The sequence below is a fragment of the Podarcis liolepis genome (assembly GCF_965112155.1).
Source record: "Podarcis liolepis genome assembly, chromosome: 1".
Classification (NCBI taxonomy): domain Eukaryota; kingdom Metazoa; phylum Chordata; class Lepidosauria; order Squamata; family Lacertidae; genus Podarcis; species Podarcis liolepis.
In genome coordinates, this window is record NC_139554.1 from 68,785,844 (window position 1) to 68,803,335 (window position 17,492).

Sequence of the window (17,492 nt, forward strand, 5' to 3'; positions counted from 1 at the left end):
GCCCTAAGCTTTTGAATGTGTTCTAATCTCAAAGTATGTCATATTTTGAGGCTTGTGTTTTGGGATTTCAGATTGCATTCCCAGAATACTGAAATGTGCACACACAATTCTTTGAAGGTCCTCTTTCTTTTTTAAGAGACTGTGAAGTGTGTTGAGATTTTTTCCTATGAAAAGTACAACTATACTTTGTGTCAGTAGTATAATCTTAAAGTATGTCAAGTGTGTGTGTGTGTGTGTGTGTGTGAGAGAGAGAGAGAGAGAGAGAGAGAGAGAGAGAAGAATGCCAGCAGCTGGGAACAGCATGGCCATGGATACTCAAAACACCACTGGTAGATGTGCTAGTTGCAGCCCCCCTCCAAGTCTGCAGCTTTTACTTCTGTTATAAACAGCCTCTGCAGAGATATGTGATAAGCTTGTAGAAGTTGCTGTCTACAAGACTTCTGCAGCCTCCTTGACTACTATTCAGGATCCCACAGCAACTCTCTTTTTGCCAGAGCTGTCATTTGTAAGCAAAAGTTACTCTACAGGGGGCAAAGGGGAGGAAACCAAGGATAAGTTGTACAACATTGTCCCTGTTTCACGTTCATGTAGACATATTACATCTTATCAACTTTATTTTCTTGCAAATTCAGCCTGTCCATAATAACATGTCAAGTCCAACTGATTTTCAGTGGCTGGGTTAATCAGGTACTTACATTTCTGACAATGGAACCAGTGGAACTCTAAAAGTTCTTGCATTGGGCATGATTTAGCTAAAATTACTTGAAATGCAATCTCAAACCAAGTTATGACCAGGAGAAAGCTATGTATGTTTGGGTGACAATCTTTGAAGCAGTTATGGAACTATTATTTAATATTTTCCAGTGGTAGACTTTGGGCTCTCAAATTTCAGCAGCACCCTGTGTGTCACTGAAATTAGGCACCCTGCCATCTTTCATGCTCCATTCTATAGCATTAGTGTGGTGCCCCCTTGCAGTGCAGTACTCAGTATGGCCAAACTGGTTGTGCTACCTTAAACCGCCCCTGTGTTTGTTTTCCATACTCATGAATGATCCATAAAAGTGGAGTTTGTAAGGATAAACTTTGAAGAATTGGAAGTTCTTATTATGCTGTTGTAGTGCTAGTCCAGCAGAGGATGTTGTCTTGTCATTGAACTGTCCTGGAAATAGTTACTGAACAGCAGTCTATAAATTTATTAAATAAATAAAGCCACATTTCAGGCAGCTCCACCTACTTCTGGCAGCAGAGCCTCTCCCTTGTGGAATCAGTTGATGCGTTTGGGCTACAGCAAGTATAGTACAGGCTTCATGTATGGAATTCCCTGGCAGCTTGCTTGTCTAGAGGGAGCTGTAGAGTTTAAGGATTTTTTTTTTTAAAAAAAAAGTTGCTGGAGCTGAACCCGACAGCTAAGAGGAATTTGTTTTATTTTTTACTTAGAAAGACATTAAAGCTTTAAAATTGTCTTGTTTTTAATGTTCTGGATTGTTCAACCCGAATAAGTAACTGGCATGTTTTCCCCAAATGTCAACATCTCTGGTTTCTGTAGGAACTTATGTGTTGTCAACACTTTTTGTTACAAAACATCTGTGTACCAGGAATCCTAAGGCGAAGTTCAAGTGTGATGTCTACTTTTGACTCCAGTGACTGAAAAAACCTTAATTACTGCAGGATTGATAGCATTGCTGCAGAGAATGGCATCCCTGCTACATGCTGTTGTTAGGTGTGGCACATTATAAGAATTTATTTTTGGATGGTCAAATCAGTTTAGGGAATTGGATTCATCTGTCTTTATTTTACAAGGATTTGCTGAATGGAGAAGAGAGAGAAATGTTAGTGTGGAAACTTACTTTTGTGCTAGAGATGCAGTCATATGTCTCTTCTCTCCTTTTTTGAGTGCTCTCTAAGTGCTAGTTCAGGGCCCTGTGGGATTTGATATCTTTCCACAGGGCCTGCAAGACGGAGCTGTTCCGCCAAGCCTTTGGTCCAGGCCCAGTCTGACCCCTTTCTTTCTATGGGACCCTGTATGTAAGTGGCCTCCTTGGCTCTTTCTTTCGGCCCATATGAGACCAGCACGAGTGGCTGGGTCTGGTGAACTTTTAATTCCTTACCTCTACGGTTATGATCTCCTTGGCTGCTGCATTTCTGGATCCAGATGTTTCAGGAAATTTGAAATATCTAAAGGGCTGTCACATGGAAGATGGAGCAAACTTGTTTTCTCCTACCCTGGAAGATAGGACCAAAACCAATGGCTTCAAATTACAAGAAAGGAGATCCAACTAAACATCAAGAGGAACTTTCTGGCGGTAAAAGCCGTTCAACAGTGGAACAGACTCCCTCAGACTCTCCTTCCTTGGGTGTTTTTAAGCAGAGTATGAATGGCTATCTGTCATGGATGCTTTAGTTGAGATTCCTGCATTGCAGGGAGTTGGACTAGATGACCCTTGGGGGTTCCTTCCAATTCTACAATTTTATGCTTCTGTGATTTATGAACAGAAAATTGAAAGAGAATAGACAAACAGGTTTCAGTCTAAAATTAGTACATAGTGAATACTGAATATAGGTTCAGTAGTCAATGAAATAATGTATTTCAAAATGTTTGAGTGTCCAGTTGGAGTCAAGGTGATTGTTTAGTGTTACCATGGATAGAGATTTTAGTCATCCACATTTTTAAATCTTGCAATTTGACCTTGATGTGTCCACAAGCAGTTTATATTATCTTGTGAACCTGCCTGAGATCTTTTGATGAAGGGTGAATTGTTGTTGTTGTTACAAAAAGACAATAACCAATTAAAAATAGAAACAGAAAAATTAAATCCACTAAAAACAGTAGAGAAGATCAGAAGCTCAATGAATGAAAACCAAGTGGGGAACTATAATAGGACAGGTGGTGAGGTGATGGTGTTTAAGCTGCACGCTAGACCATTTTTGCTACAAATGGAAATATCAGGAAATTGTATAGACATACAATATCAATGGGAATAGGAATGGAATTCCACGTATCTGCCAAGCACAATGAAATAAGTTGATTAATATATATTGGGCTGCATCACAAACTACAAAATTAATGGTAAATGTCTGCATTTCCATAGATGTATGGTGTGAGAATGCTGTGCAACTTTAAAAAAATACTACAGTGGTGCCTCGCAAGACGAAATTAATCCGTTCCGCGAGTCTCTTCGTCTTGCGGTTTTTTTGTCTTGCGAAGCACGGCTATTAGCGGCTTAGCGGCTATTAGTGGCTTAGCGGCTATTAATGGCTTAGCGGCTTTAAGAAAAAGGAAACAAACTCGCAAGAACTCGCAAGACGTTTTGTCTTGCGAAGCAAGCCCATAGGGAAATTCGTCTTGCGGAACGACTCAAAAAACGGAAAACTCTTTCGTCTTGCATGTTTTTCATCTTGCGAGGCATTCGTCTTGCGAGGTACCACTGTATATGCTATGTCTGTGTAGAAAAGGAGAAGTAATTATACCTGCATTTTCGCTGCTCATGCCATAAGCCAGGTAGGAATTTGGCATCATTTTGTTTTGGCTTGGTGTATGTTTTTATAAGTGGAGGGGGGCAGGAAATAATCTTTATACAATGCTTTCTGTCAAGATGATGTAGTCAAACATGTAATATCATTTTGGCAAAAGCTTTCTTACTTATGCCAAGATGCTGAAATAAAATCTCTTTTTTTACTTCATGTAGTTCTGAGCCATGAGTATTAGTGTCAAATGGAAGCTCATGTAAAGTTTTGCCAGCATGAGACTCTGTTCTGGTATGTGTAGTTATTTGGTGCACTTCTTCAAAACTGCTGTGAAAGCTCAGTTGTTGAGTTCATACACTTTGCAGCCAAAATATTGTTCCAAATGTCCTGCTCAGTGTACTTATTTAAATGTTGATTAATTAGGTAACCCCCTCAAAAATTTATTAAGTAGGAATCATAGGTAATAAAAAGCTTTCTCCCAATAGATATTTGTGTCACTACTTTTATCTCTTTAATCATTATAGATACTGTGGAAACAGAGTTACAGATATTCAACTGTGTTTTGTTCCATTACATACTTGGTTGCACCTCATCAAAGAGATGGTTTAGAAGGTGGTGAGATGGTGTTATAAAACATTATAAAAGACAGTGTTGAAAACAAAACACTTTTGTCTACTGAAAACAGAGGCAGTTTATTCAGGCACTAAAGCAGGATATATCCTACAGGAGTGCCAGTTGCTATACCTAATACTGCTGCCAATATGATGCTAAATTTGCAAAAGGCCAATAATCTTACGTTCATACTTAGAGCAACTATGTAAGATAAATCAGTATTCCTATTTATAGGTGTGAAAACTGAATTGAAAATGGTGGCTTACTCAAAGTCAGGCAGCATGTGGATGTGGGACTTATTTCCATTGGTGAGAACCAAAATATAGCAAAATATATCACTCAAGATTTAGCTAATGGGGAAGGGCCAGAACCTGCCAGTTCATATGAAGGTGGCCAACTCTATGTGACTCGGGCTCCCACCTTCCCAGTGGCAATAGCCTTCATTGGTTCTTCAGCTGGTGCTGCCCTTAACACAGCAAGATTAAAATAATAAACACAGGTTCTCTGTAGAAAGGAGCAGGCAAGGGTTATTATTAGGGGTTGGCAGCCATTTTGGACTAGTGGGCACATTTCAAATGTTCAGAGTTCTGGGAGCACCAGTCACAAAATCGCTGCCATGGTGGGTATGAGGCAGATAACAAAAGGACTGCTATGGGGAGCGAGGCATAACACAAAATTAGACAACCACCCCAACAACCTTAGTTGACTCCCCAAGATAAGCATATGTCCTGCTTGTCCTGATTTTGGAGATCACCAGGGAACTTTCCTCAGTACCTGGAAAAATTTACAAGGGAGCCAGACCACTTTCATTTAACAGAAATAGCTTAGAAGGTATCTGCACATTTTACCCCTTTCTTTATAGGAGACTTAGTTTAAATAAATAAATAAATAAATCAAAATTCAGAGACTATGGCATCTGCCCAGAGGCACCACTGGAAGCCCCCACTGGGTGTGGGTTGGCTGCCTCTGGGCTTTATAATCCCGTAAGCCTTTTTGGATTTGAAGCTACTGTAGTGCCTACTGGAGAATAGGCAAGGTAAGAAAAACAAAGACTTACTTAACTGCTGCTCTCCAACAGAGCAGGGTACAATCCTATGTGCCAGGACAGTCCAACTTTTCATACCAAGTGGGCTGCAAGAGTACTTTGACACAGAACCTGTGGGCCGCACACTGCCTTGTTGTGCAGGAGAGGGGAAGGAAGTGAAAGGGCCCTCCATCACTTGTGCTGACTTCTCAAAGCTGACTAAGTGAGGCTTTGAGAAGGAGGCACAGGACTCTGGCAGATGGAAAAGCACTAACTAGACTTTGGGAAGGAATGGGAAGGATTCTAGAACTCTGTCACAGCCCTCACACCTCCTGCCCAAAGCCAAGCACTTCGCTTATTCAGCTTTGAGAAGGCAGCACAAGGGCCGACCAAGCTGGGAGGGGGGCATTCAAATGCTATCAAGGGCTGCCCAAAAGGCATTGAGCGTCACATGAAAGGAAGTCTTCTTGTTGGACCACCCTGTCCTTTATCTTCACCTTCACTCTCCAGCTTTCTTGGCCTTCTAGCTTTTCTCTTTGCTTGCTTGCTTGCCTGCTGAAAGTAGTATCTACTGCCCAGCAGTCTTTCTTCTGATCCTCATCTATAAAACTAACAAAACATGTTTTAATGGCCTTTCTTCCTCACATCCATTTTGCTTGACTGCCCACTGCATTCTTTTCAGACTGCTGTTGTTGATTTGTCATGTGATCAGACACATGGGGTGTGTGTCTGTCTGTCTGTCTGTCTGTCTGTCTGTCTGTCTGTCTGTGTGTTACTCTTGAGTACAGTCTGAGGAAGGTTTGAAGGCAAGCAGGAATCTAGCAATTGGTAGAGCTCTAGCAGAACTTCTTTAAACAACATTCTGCAGGCATTATTCTACTAGTGCACAGGTATGTCCCAGCATCGGAACCCTTTACCTTCTCATGTTTTCCATATATGTCTGTCTCTCTGCCCGCTGGACCACACTGACTTTTGTTCAGTGCAATTAAGGTCTTTATATGTGCATGTTCTCCTTTATAGGTACATCTGCAAACAGTCTTGTGAAAAAATGTGATGCAAATTGAATGAATAGGTAAATTATTGTGGTCTTTTGTGTAAATATTACCAACATAAAGCCTTACCAACTGCGTCTGCAAGTTTGAGCTGGAAGAAGGAAGTAAATATTGAAACAATGGCTTCTGGCATTAGGAGAAATGAAAAGTATTTAATGTGAAGAACAGCAGATCAAAATTCCTCCACAAGATAGTAATGTGGAATTATTGGTATATCACACTTTAAGATCTTCTGTTCATTGCTTTTGTTACACTTCACCTCATTTTAATCAATGCAAAATCTCCCCCCCCCCAATAAAAGTGTTTATATACCACACACTAACATAAAATAGCAAGGCTGTTCACATCATAGAACAATATAATAAAACAATACCAAATATTCAGAAAAATGACTGGTTCATCTAAAAAAGAAAAGAACTGAATAGGCTTGTCAGCATAAAAAAGTCTCCAAGAGACTTGGTATTACCCTAATGTTTGACATACTTTGTGGATAGTCATTTTGCTTGTTTATTAAAACAGTTTAATACAGGGGATACGGACCTGTGGCCCTCCAAATGTTGATGAAGTAAAACACTAATCTTTCCTGACCATTGGCCCACCTCTCTGGGACTGATGGGAATTGCAATCCAACAATATCTGTAAAGCCACAGGTTCTCCATCTCTTGATTAATACTTAAAGCCAGTGTCTAGAGAGATAAACAACAGCATTTGGCATTCAGTTACTAACATAAAAACTGCACATGTTACCCATCGAAGATATACATGTCAAAGGAAGACAGAAGTTCATAACACAGATCAGTACTGGGCAGGAGTCTTTTGGTTCTCGTAACCCTCCTCTACATATTAGGCAGTGTATTTTCCAGATTCTCAGTGAAATCTGTTTTTTATCCTCTGCAAGTTAGCTTGCAGAGTTATTTTCAGTTATTAAAATGTCATAGGATTTAGGACAACCTATGTTTCCTGGTACAAAAATCTTTAACTAATTTACCTGCAACTTGCACAGAATAAGCCAAATCTCTTTGTCTAATTGTTTGTTTTCAGGCTTTTAGAATCATTCATTTTAATAACATTGCTTTTCTTTCTGGATAGATGATTTTGTTTAAGATTATCACAATAGGTCCTTACCTTAGGCCATTTAACTCCATAGAATGGCTTGCTATACAGTCCTGTACCAGAATGAAACAAATGTATTGCCTTGCAGTAATTACTTTGAAAACTTGACTGACAAAACTACAATAATAGGATACCTACTGGTGACAGCACATATGATCATAGCCACCTTTGGGAAAGATCTTAAAGGAGCTAATTTAACATCTTGGTAAAAGAGGGAATAGCACTTACTGAAAAACTAGCATACAAATTAAGGCTGGCAAGATGAATTAAACAAGAATGATACTTTTGCGGGAGAATTTGGAACTATATTACTTCCACAAACACATCAGAAAACAGAAGACATGCCCCTAAGGTGTATGTTAATTTCATTATAATTAGTGTGATTTTTGTTGACATTTCATGGGGATTACGCTTACACGGCGTAAACAAGGGTGTCTCAGATGTTGAAGGAGTTTCTGTTTATTGTTATTCTGCGATGTTTGTCCATATCGCAGGATGTGTTCTTCCAGGTATGCTACCCAAAATACACATTTTTATTTTCAAAAACAAACAAGCAGATTTACTATCTCATTGTTTTTATGCCTAGAAACATATGGATGGGACCTCTTCACCATAGCAATACTTTTGGACTGAGATTAGCTGAGGTGCAGAGAATTGATTGTCCAGAGAAATTCAAATGGATGATGGAAGGATGAATGGGACAGGAAAGAATGTGGCGTTGAGTATTTTTGGAGGGGTGGGGAGGAGTTAAACTTGCTTGACTTTTTGGTTGGTAGGGATAACCCTTAATTGCCATAATAGGCCAGCCTCTACTGACTTTAATCAGAGAGTAGGAGAAAACGAGTATTTATTTAGGGGACCCTCAGCAGCACAGGGTCCTATATATGCATATTGCCCTTCTCTACATAGCCACCATTACAACCACCTGTGTGTTGATTGAAGTGGCCAACTGGACCAGAGTTTCTCTTTAAGTGTTTCCATTTAGGGAGGCATATATCGGGAAGCTGAAGAGGAATGGGTAGCACAAGTGATAATTATAAATAATTTAAAAAAACACAATTATTCCAGCACTGGTCTCCTTTGCGAAAGCACATAAATACTTGTGCATATATTTAATATTAGTTTCAGGTACACTGGTTTACCCAAACAAGCCAGGCTGTAAGCTGTTAAATTTTACATTTAGATCACTATTTTATGACTCAACACTCCAGTATTCTGGGCATCGGTTTTGACTTGTCTTAGAAAATGATAATGAATTTCTCACAGTATTCCAGCATGATGTTAAATTTGCCAGTCTGTTGAAAAAGGTGATGGAGATTGCATAAATAAGTGTGCTCCTTTTTTGTTTCTCCAAATCTCACATTACAGTAATTACAGTCAAGAATAGTTACACATTGGAAAACGAAAAAGCAGTAAATGTTAACAGGCCATTTCTTCATAGCCCGAGAACAGAATACCATGAAATCAAGCAACTAAATTACTTGTCCATTAGTTGTAGCTCACTAAATGCACAGAGAAAAGAGAGTAAAGTACATGTTTTCTTGTTTCTATAATCCAGATTACTAGAAGGCATAATAATCTGTCTTTAATTATGCATACTCATTGTGCTAAAGAATGCCTTAGGTTGCCTTTTGTATAATATACCAATACTACATTACGAAGCTTGTCATAGTTCAAGTTGCAAGGGGACTTGTAACTGGAAGAAAGTGAGAAGATGATAAGCTTCCCCTATAAGGCATTTACACACTGGAGAAGATTATCTCCACTCCTTTTACTTCACTGTTCTTCCATAGATGTTTCATGAGTGAAGACAGTATGACTAATTATAGAAGATGATAAATTCATTGAAAATAATATTCTAAGGATAGAGATCTACATGTATTGACCACATCAGCCATTTCCCCCCTCTAGTTGTAAACATAGGATGGAACACTCAGCTATTCCCAAGTGCCAACATTTTGAGGCTAAAAATTATTAGGATGTAATTTCCGTGTGCTGCGCTGGCGCCGGCTCGCCAGAGCAGCTTCGTCACGCTGGCCACGTGACCCGGAAGTGTCTCCGGACAGCGCTGGCCCCCGGCCTCTTAAGTGAGATGGGCGCACAACCCTAGAGTCGGACACGACTGGCCTTCGGGCAGGGTACCTTTACCTTTACCTTTCTTATTTCTTACATGCTCCTCAGTTACAAATTATTGGTGTTTGAGGAGACACTTTGAAGTTACTTTGCAGGTTGTTGAATCTGAAGTATGATGATCTTAGTTTTTTGTTTGTTATCGATTCTGAGCTTTGAGTGTTTGTATCTAGCATTCTCTTCTCTTCTGAAACTACTTGAGTGAGTTATTAATTTGAGGAGTAGAGAAATAAATGAAAGTCATGATGTCATTTTTTGATACTCTTTGTCTGAAACACAAAATTATGCTTCCTGGGTGAGGCTAGCATATGGAACTTCGCCAGTGAAGGGCTGAACTCAATGAGATAAAAGAATGATGCCCAGTAGGTGAGCTCAACCACAGCCTATAAAAGAGTATTCAGATAATTTCTCTCCTCTCTTCTATTGCTGACTGTTCTGGCCTCATTGGCAGCTGTAGCACACTGACCTCTCTTTTTCCAAAGTAGTTGTGCTAATAATTATCTCAGTAGACAAGCTTGAGGGAGTGGAACAGATTAACCCCATCTGGCTACCTCAGGCTTCCTCAACCTTGGCCCTCCAGCTGTTTTTGGCCTACAACTCCCATGATCCCTAGCTAGCAGGACTAGTGGTCAGGGATGCTGGGAACTGTAGTCTCAAAACATCTGGAAGGCCGAGGTTGAGGAAGCCTGGGCTAGCTAGTCTAATACAGTTCATTCAGATACAGTGGTGCCTCGCAAGACGAAATTAATCCGTTCCGCGAGTCTCTTCGTCTTGCAGTTTTTTCGTCTTGCGAAGCACGGCTGTTAGCGGCTTAGCGGCTATTAGCGGCTTTAAGAAAAAGGAAACAAACTTGCAAGAACTCGCAAGACGTTTCGTCTTGCGAAGCAAGCCCATAGGGAAATTCGTCTTGCGGAACGACTCAAAAAACGGAAAACTCTTTCGTCTTGCGTGTTTTTCGTCTTGCGAGGTACCACTGTATTTCCCCAAAACCCATTTTTTCTGCAAACCCTTTGGCTTACTGCAAGTGCTATGAGCCATTGAGCCTGGTAAGAAGACCCATCCACTTTGAACTGTATTTAATCCTATAACTGTGGCCTTTTGGATCAGAATGAGTAATGAAGATTATTTTTGCAGCAATTTGTTTTTGAAATATTGCATACTTTGTTTATTGTGAGCCACTTTGGGCACATATTTTACTGTGAAAAAGCAACACAATAGCATTCTCCTCATGCAGATCCCTTCCCAAATTCCAACTGTACTGTATTCTTAATTTGTCTATCTGGATTTTGGCTTCAGATAAAGCTAGTCTGTCTGTATTGTTTGTAACTGTATATATATATACCATACTGCAGGCATCCTTTACATCTTCAGTATGATGATAGATTATTTCAGTATTGGTATTTTTTCTTGGCAGTCTCAAAGACAAATTGTTTCGATATAATTGATAAGAAAACTTTCAGTATCAGTCTGGCATCCACACAATGTAACTTTATTCCCTTCCCTTTCCTCTGTCTCAGATGATATCTGAAACAGAATATTTTTATGCTTCAGGGAATAGTTTATAACTTTTAGGGATAAATCAAATTGACCCATAGAGAAATATATGTCATCTATCTTCTTTACTGGAACTTATAACTCTATAATGCATTAGGCGGAATATAACTACATTACTAATATGCTGTATGTACAAGTATACAATAACATGTTATATAATAACTTAAATAATATTTCATTGTCAACAATCTGGCAACTGCTGGCTTTTTAAAATAAATTGTGGAAACAGAAAGCTGTGCTTTTATATACACAATAGGATAGTTTTTGATATGTATAAAACAAAAAATCTGTCATAGCCATTGTGTTTGATCAAACCATACTGAACATTTTGAAAGAGCTGATTAATGCATGAGCAGAAAGTTCTGGATTGTAAAGTATATCCAAGTTGGTATATCATTTCACAAGTATTAACTGTTCTCACAACATGGCTTCCATGTATGACCTTAATGTCATTTTATGATGGTTCCTGAAGGCACTTCGAAAACATTAAATATATTCAAAGAATAATTCCTTTTGCTGCCATACATTATAAAACTTCAATCACAATCTTGCTCAGCCCAGCAATGCACTAAATTTATATACAGAATTTCTGCTTTAGCATACTTTAATCTAAATGCTTAAAGTAGGTAACACTGTAGAATAAAATATATTATTATTATATATGTGAAACTGACAACCATATATAAAGCACAAGTATCAATCCTACATTTGTTTTTAGCTAACCACCAAAAGCCATTTTAAATTCAAAGGTCTTACAATATTTCCAGATGGCTCCTGGGTATGCACTTTTGGCAAATCTCCAGAAGAAAGAATATCCATGAATGTAGGGCAACCACCAGGAATACATAGATGCTTGATGTACTAATTTGGAGATTTGGTCACTAGGATTGGCTGGTTCGCAAGCTTTGTTAGTAAATTGACAACTTTAAATTAAAATCCATCCTTAGCTGAAACATTTATTTACCATGGACAACCCCATTCTAAGATTACTCTGCTGTAGCTTTTTAAAAGCAACCCTTGTTCCTAGTCTATTGTCAGGGACAGGCTGGGCACTGAGTAGTGGTGGCTGGATACTGGTGAGTGGCCACTGGGAGAAGGTGTGTTGGAAGAAGTGATTATTGATCTGGGGGAGCCTGTAACAGCCAGGAGACGAGTCAGGAGAAGCTGCAGGACTGGAGAGTGAAGAACAGGTTCAGGAGGAGAGAGAGATAGGTCAAGCTGGTGGAGAATCAAGGGCTTCCCTACCTCCTCCTCCTCCTGTCCCCATCTCTCCTGTTCCATTGTCTCAAAAAAAGCAACAACAACCAGAAGAGGGTTGAAGTGGGAGGAGCAGAAACTCCAGAGTCTTTGCCTGCTTGTTTACAGCTCGGGTGGAGGGCGATACATGAACCAAGTTGGGGGGCTTGGACCTCTCTGTTGCTGCAACTGCCTCATCGGGTGCGCATCTAGGAGTAGCTGACAGATGTAGGACTGATGGACATACCATTCCCTAACCTTTGACAACAAAGAGTCAATTCCTCACTCTTGACATTCCTTTCCTGAGCTCCTGACATCTATTTTCTACACTCAGTGTCCTTCCGTTCTAGCTCCATGCCACAGCCACTGCTTTTGTGCAACTTGCCTTCTCTTATGCTCAACAACCCCACCCTGACTTCATGCACATTCAGGATTCTGATATGGCACTACAAATCTTACATTGTTATTATAAAGTAAGCTGAGTCATGACAATGAGTGACATCACCACCTCACAGCCTCCGGAAAACTTACGACATAGAACTTATTAAATAATTTATACCTCATTTTAAATTAGTCCCATGGGTCCCTTGAGATAGCTTCACTAGAGGAACAGAAACATTAATGCTTGTCTTTACAAAATATACATAAATATGCACTCATTTTAGGAATTGCGGCCAAATCTTATCTGTTCAGTTAATACACAATTGAGTGCCTTGAGTAAGGTCAGTTATTGAAACATATTGTGTTGAATATTCCCAACAGATGATAAAAAGATCCTCCTTTAATATTTAAATACCTTTTTCAGTAGCCTTCCACAATCACTGAGAAATTCATTCTTTTACCTAGACAAAGCAGATTGTTTATCACCGTGTTTTAATTCTGTATTATTTTAGTTTTGTTTTTTGAAATATGGATTATAAAATAATCCAGAGAGATACTTGAAGTTCATTGAACAAGGGAGTCTCCTAAAGGTTTATGGAGGAAATAAGGTTTGACTTCTTTTTTTGTAAAGACAAAAATCTCATAAAGCAGTGATTAAAATACCTACTGGCTTAACAAATTAAATGTTACAAATACACTGTACCACCACTTCTTGGGACCTGTTGTGAGAAACCAAATTAGATCTTGTTATGCAAGTGTCATGTTATCTGGATTAGTCTGCACAGATCCTTATGCTGAATAATCTCTGATTTTGAGTCAAATATGTAATAGAATGGAAAATAGTGTTAGAAAGCTGTTTGGATATGTTAATGGGCTTCTGTACAAAATAAGCTATTTATATATTTTTCGTTAGATGAAATTAGCCTCATTGTTGAAATACTGATTGGAATCTGATTAGTACAAAAATAGCACTGAATTCCAGTTTCCATTAATTAGCAGCGTTTCTGCTACTTGTGTTCTGCGATTTATTCTATTTTGCAGCCTGATACTTTGTAGTCTTGAATACAGAAACTTTAATTTAGATGTTGCAAAGTAAGGTACAGTACAATAGTTTTTGTTTTCTTTAGCCCAGAGTTACCGCAAAAGTCTGGCACCAGGTTTGGATTCTGGAGAGCAGACCCTGAGGAACTCAAGATGTGTGTGTGTAGTTCTAGGCAAATAATACTGGTGTAGCCAAAAAGCACCACTCTTTCTATTGGTGAGACATTGATTTCCGAAGAGCAACACTACAGCTGAAAATTCTGGGTATTACAAGAAATGCCACAGTTTTGGAAGAGTTTGTGTGTATAATTTAGATGAGTTATTTCTGCAGCTGTCAATATTGTAAGAACAAAATATGCCATACTAGAAATGTTTCCAAGTGTTCCGAGTTTGTGAACTGTCAAGTAGATCTGCAATAAAATAAAATAAAAAACACTGTCCATTATAAGTATTTGTATTTATCATAGTTTTACAGATTATAAATTATTATTTTTAATCAATGTAGTTGGCCTGTGGGTTAAAACTATACTTGTGCTTTCTTTGATCATAGTTTTGTCAGCCTGGAGGATGGCATCTGTCCAGAGAGAGGAAGCAGCCTACGTTCTTTGTGGTGGTGCTCACAGATATAAACTCCGAACGGCATTATTGCTCTTGCCTGACTTTCTATGAAGCAGAGATCAATCTTCAGGTAAATATCTTATTGAATCATTCACACAGCGCATGCACACAAACCTAGGAACTCATTCCTACAAGTTCTTCAGTCACATATCCAGCACTTAATGTACCTCACTCATGCACATTTCATCTACAGCTTCAGTTGCTTGGCCCATAATAACTGGGGATCTGAATTAAAACAAATGTTTATGCAAACTGAAATATTATTCAATAATTTTGGTGTACTTAACTGTCTTCCAATTTACATTTGGCTCATTAACCAGTTGAATGGTTTCTCTCTGGAGATTGTGGAAGGAGTCCATGGAGGCTTTTAAGAAGAGGTTGGATGGCCATCTGTCATGGATGCTTTAGCTAAGATTCTTGCATTGCAGGGGGTTGGACTAGATGACCCTTGGGTCCCTTCCAAAGCTATAATTCTATGTTCAACATCTTTCCCTTGAGTCTTAGTAGTAGGATTTAATGGGATGCTTATTTGAAACCTCTTTGTTACTTCTTCCCCCTCGCCCCCCAAAAAACTAGTTTCTGTTCAATGTAATTTGTAAATTTATAGAAAGCAGTTCAACATGGTATTTTTATTTGCTCTCTTATTTGTGGTTTAACACAGGTTCTTAGTTCTACATTTCAGAATGATTTTAAAAACACATTACTCCCTCTGCTGGATGTCTGTGTATTGGAATAGATTAAAACATAACAATTTTATTTTTATACATGTATTATATAGCATTAACACAATACAGTACAAAGCAATATAGTACAAACCATTATGGGATGATGGTCAATGCTAATATACTGCCATTGATATAGAAATATCAATTGTAAGGGTTTGCGTGTTATTCATGTACACATATTTCCATAATTAGAACATGTACTTTCTTACTGTTTGCATGTTTGTTTAATCAATTATATTTAAAATGCTTAACTCCCACCCCATGTTTAGATCTGTGAATACATTCCTAAAAATAGAAAAGTTAGGTTAGATTTTGGGTGTAACCTTCTTGGCAGTTCCCCTTTAAAACATGTGTTTTACTAATTTCTGGACAGTTTAAAATGCTTGCTGAAGTAATTTACCCAAATTGGAAATTTTAAATGATTTCTCTATGACACATTATTTGGAATCCTTTGTAGAAAGAATCTAGGGACCAAGATATTGCAACACTTAATTGTGAAATTTATTATAAATTGTTTGAAACTGCTTCTTTCCAACTTGCTCTTTGGCTAAGGCTAAGGTCATTCCAGTATTGAACATGATAGTGAGCTTCAAGAAGTTAATGGTTGTTGCTAGTTAGCAAAAATTATTAAATGGTTTGGAGTAATATTTTAATAGAGATAAGTGTATGTTTTGTCTGAGTCATTTTCAGCTCTGTTCATCCCTAAGTCCTGTTTTTGCAGGAATCTGTGAATTTAAAAAAAATTATGCAAGTTCACATTTATCTATGCATTTGTACAAAATATGTATTTTTAAATGCATTTTCTCTCAAAATAAGTAATTTCAGATGCATTTTTATGGATGTTGAACCAAGAGCTACATCACTCAAATTGGAAAAAAGCAAAATCCCCAAAAATAAACATGGTTATTTTACATGAAATATTTTAATGCAACATTTACAGGCAAATGTCTTCCAAAGATGGTGTGTGTGTGTGTGTATATATATATATATATATATAACACACCCACATTAAACACACTTAATTAAAGTTAACTAAATTAAAAGGAAAATGTCCAGCCAACCCAAAACTAAATAATGACAAAGTACATTGGCAACCCCACAGAACAAAGCCTGATTTCAGGCAACAGTCAAGTATTATTTTTTTTAAACAGATGTGTTTTTAAAAAACGTCTTGCAATTGTGTACGGATGATGCTTGATGAACCAGCTCTGCATTCTTGAGATGTGGAAGCACAGCTTAAAAGGCCCAGTGCTCAAAGATAAGCATAAGAGGAAGGCCTCTACGTGGTTGATCTTGGCGTGCAGACAGGGTGAACTGAGTGAAGCTGATGCTTCAGATAGCTATGTTTTGATCCATAATGCAGTTTGTAATAATCTCATATTAGATAATGTCATATTAAATCTGTCTGATTCTTTCTTTTTCTCTCTCTAATTATTTTGTTATGTCTTTGTAAACTGTGTTTCTGCTTTAAATTTCCATATACTTCAATTCTCAGTGACAAATTAGTCTGCCCCCCCCCCCCGAGAAATGGCAGTTCCAAGGAAGGGCTTTGTACCATGCTATTCACCATTACATGACATTGGGCTTCATTTCAGTTTGGGAATTTCAGGAATTGTTGCCTGCAAGGGAGAGGCAAAGCCTACATATGTACTTAACCACATAATCTAAAGAGAACATTAAAATGAAGCACAAACTCTGATAGACTGCAGTGAGAATTACAGAGCAATCCTTTGCATGTTCACAGAAAGTTGGCCAACTCTTATTTAGTGGTATTTTCATAATCCCAGGTAAGCATACCCAGGATTATACACTCAAAAATCTAAATGGTTTGGAGACCAATCTTGTACTTAACTACCCAGAAGCTCCCAGAGCGTGGTCTGAAGGCACAAGAGGCCACCACTTCCTTGAAGCTAAGCATGTTTGAATCTGAATAAGAATCATATTCATAAAGTGAGCCCTATTGAACTCAGTGAGACTTACATCTGTCTAACTATGAATGAATTTCAATATTATCTTTTTATTACACCAAGAACATAATGCATGCGTCTAAGGTCTCAAAATTAGATCAGTAGTCACCAGAAGAAGGCAAGCAGGAGCTCACAGAAAACAAAGGCCATGTATGCATGCTCTTCCCTTGTAGGTGGCAAATATCAAAATACATACAGTGGTGCCTCGCAAGACGAAATTAATTCGTTCCGCAAGTTTTTTCTTCTTGCGAGTTTTTCGTCTTGCGAAGCACGGTTTCCCATAGGAATGCATTGAAAATCAATCAATGCGTTCCTATGGAAACCGCCTTCAGACCAGGTCCATAGGGAAATTCGTCTTGCGGAACGACTCAAAAACGGAAAACTCTTTCGTCTTGCGAGTTTTTCGTTTTGCGAGGCGTTCGTCTTGCGAGGCACCACTGTACTGGATTTAAAAGTTGACTACTTCTGTAGTATGCTTTGCTGTTAGTGTGCTGCCACAACTTTCTGCTGCTGTTACTGAGGCTGGAACCTCCTTCTGTTAACAGAACTCTTTCTCCATGAAGAATGAAATTAA

General features: G+C 38.5%; 1 protein-coding gene across 4 annotated transcripts in view; it reads left to right on the forward strand.

The window, feature by feature from the left end:
- Nucleotides 1-17,492, forward strand: part of SBF2 (SET binding factor 2) — a 230,333-nt gene that overhangs the window by 85,314 nt on the left and 127,527 nt on the right. For all 4 annotated transcript variants that reach the window (XM_083476221.1, XM_083476222.1, XM_083476223.1 and 1 more), the window contains one exon: nt 14,159-14,296. In XM_083476221.1, the coding sequence (XP_083332347.1) occupies nt 14,159-14,296 (138 nt within the window). The remainder of the gene's footprint in view (nt 1-14,158; nt 14,297-17,492) is intronic.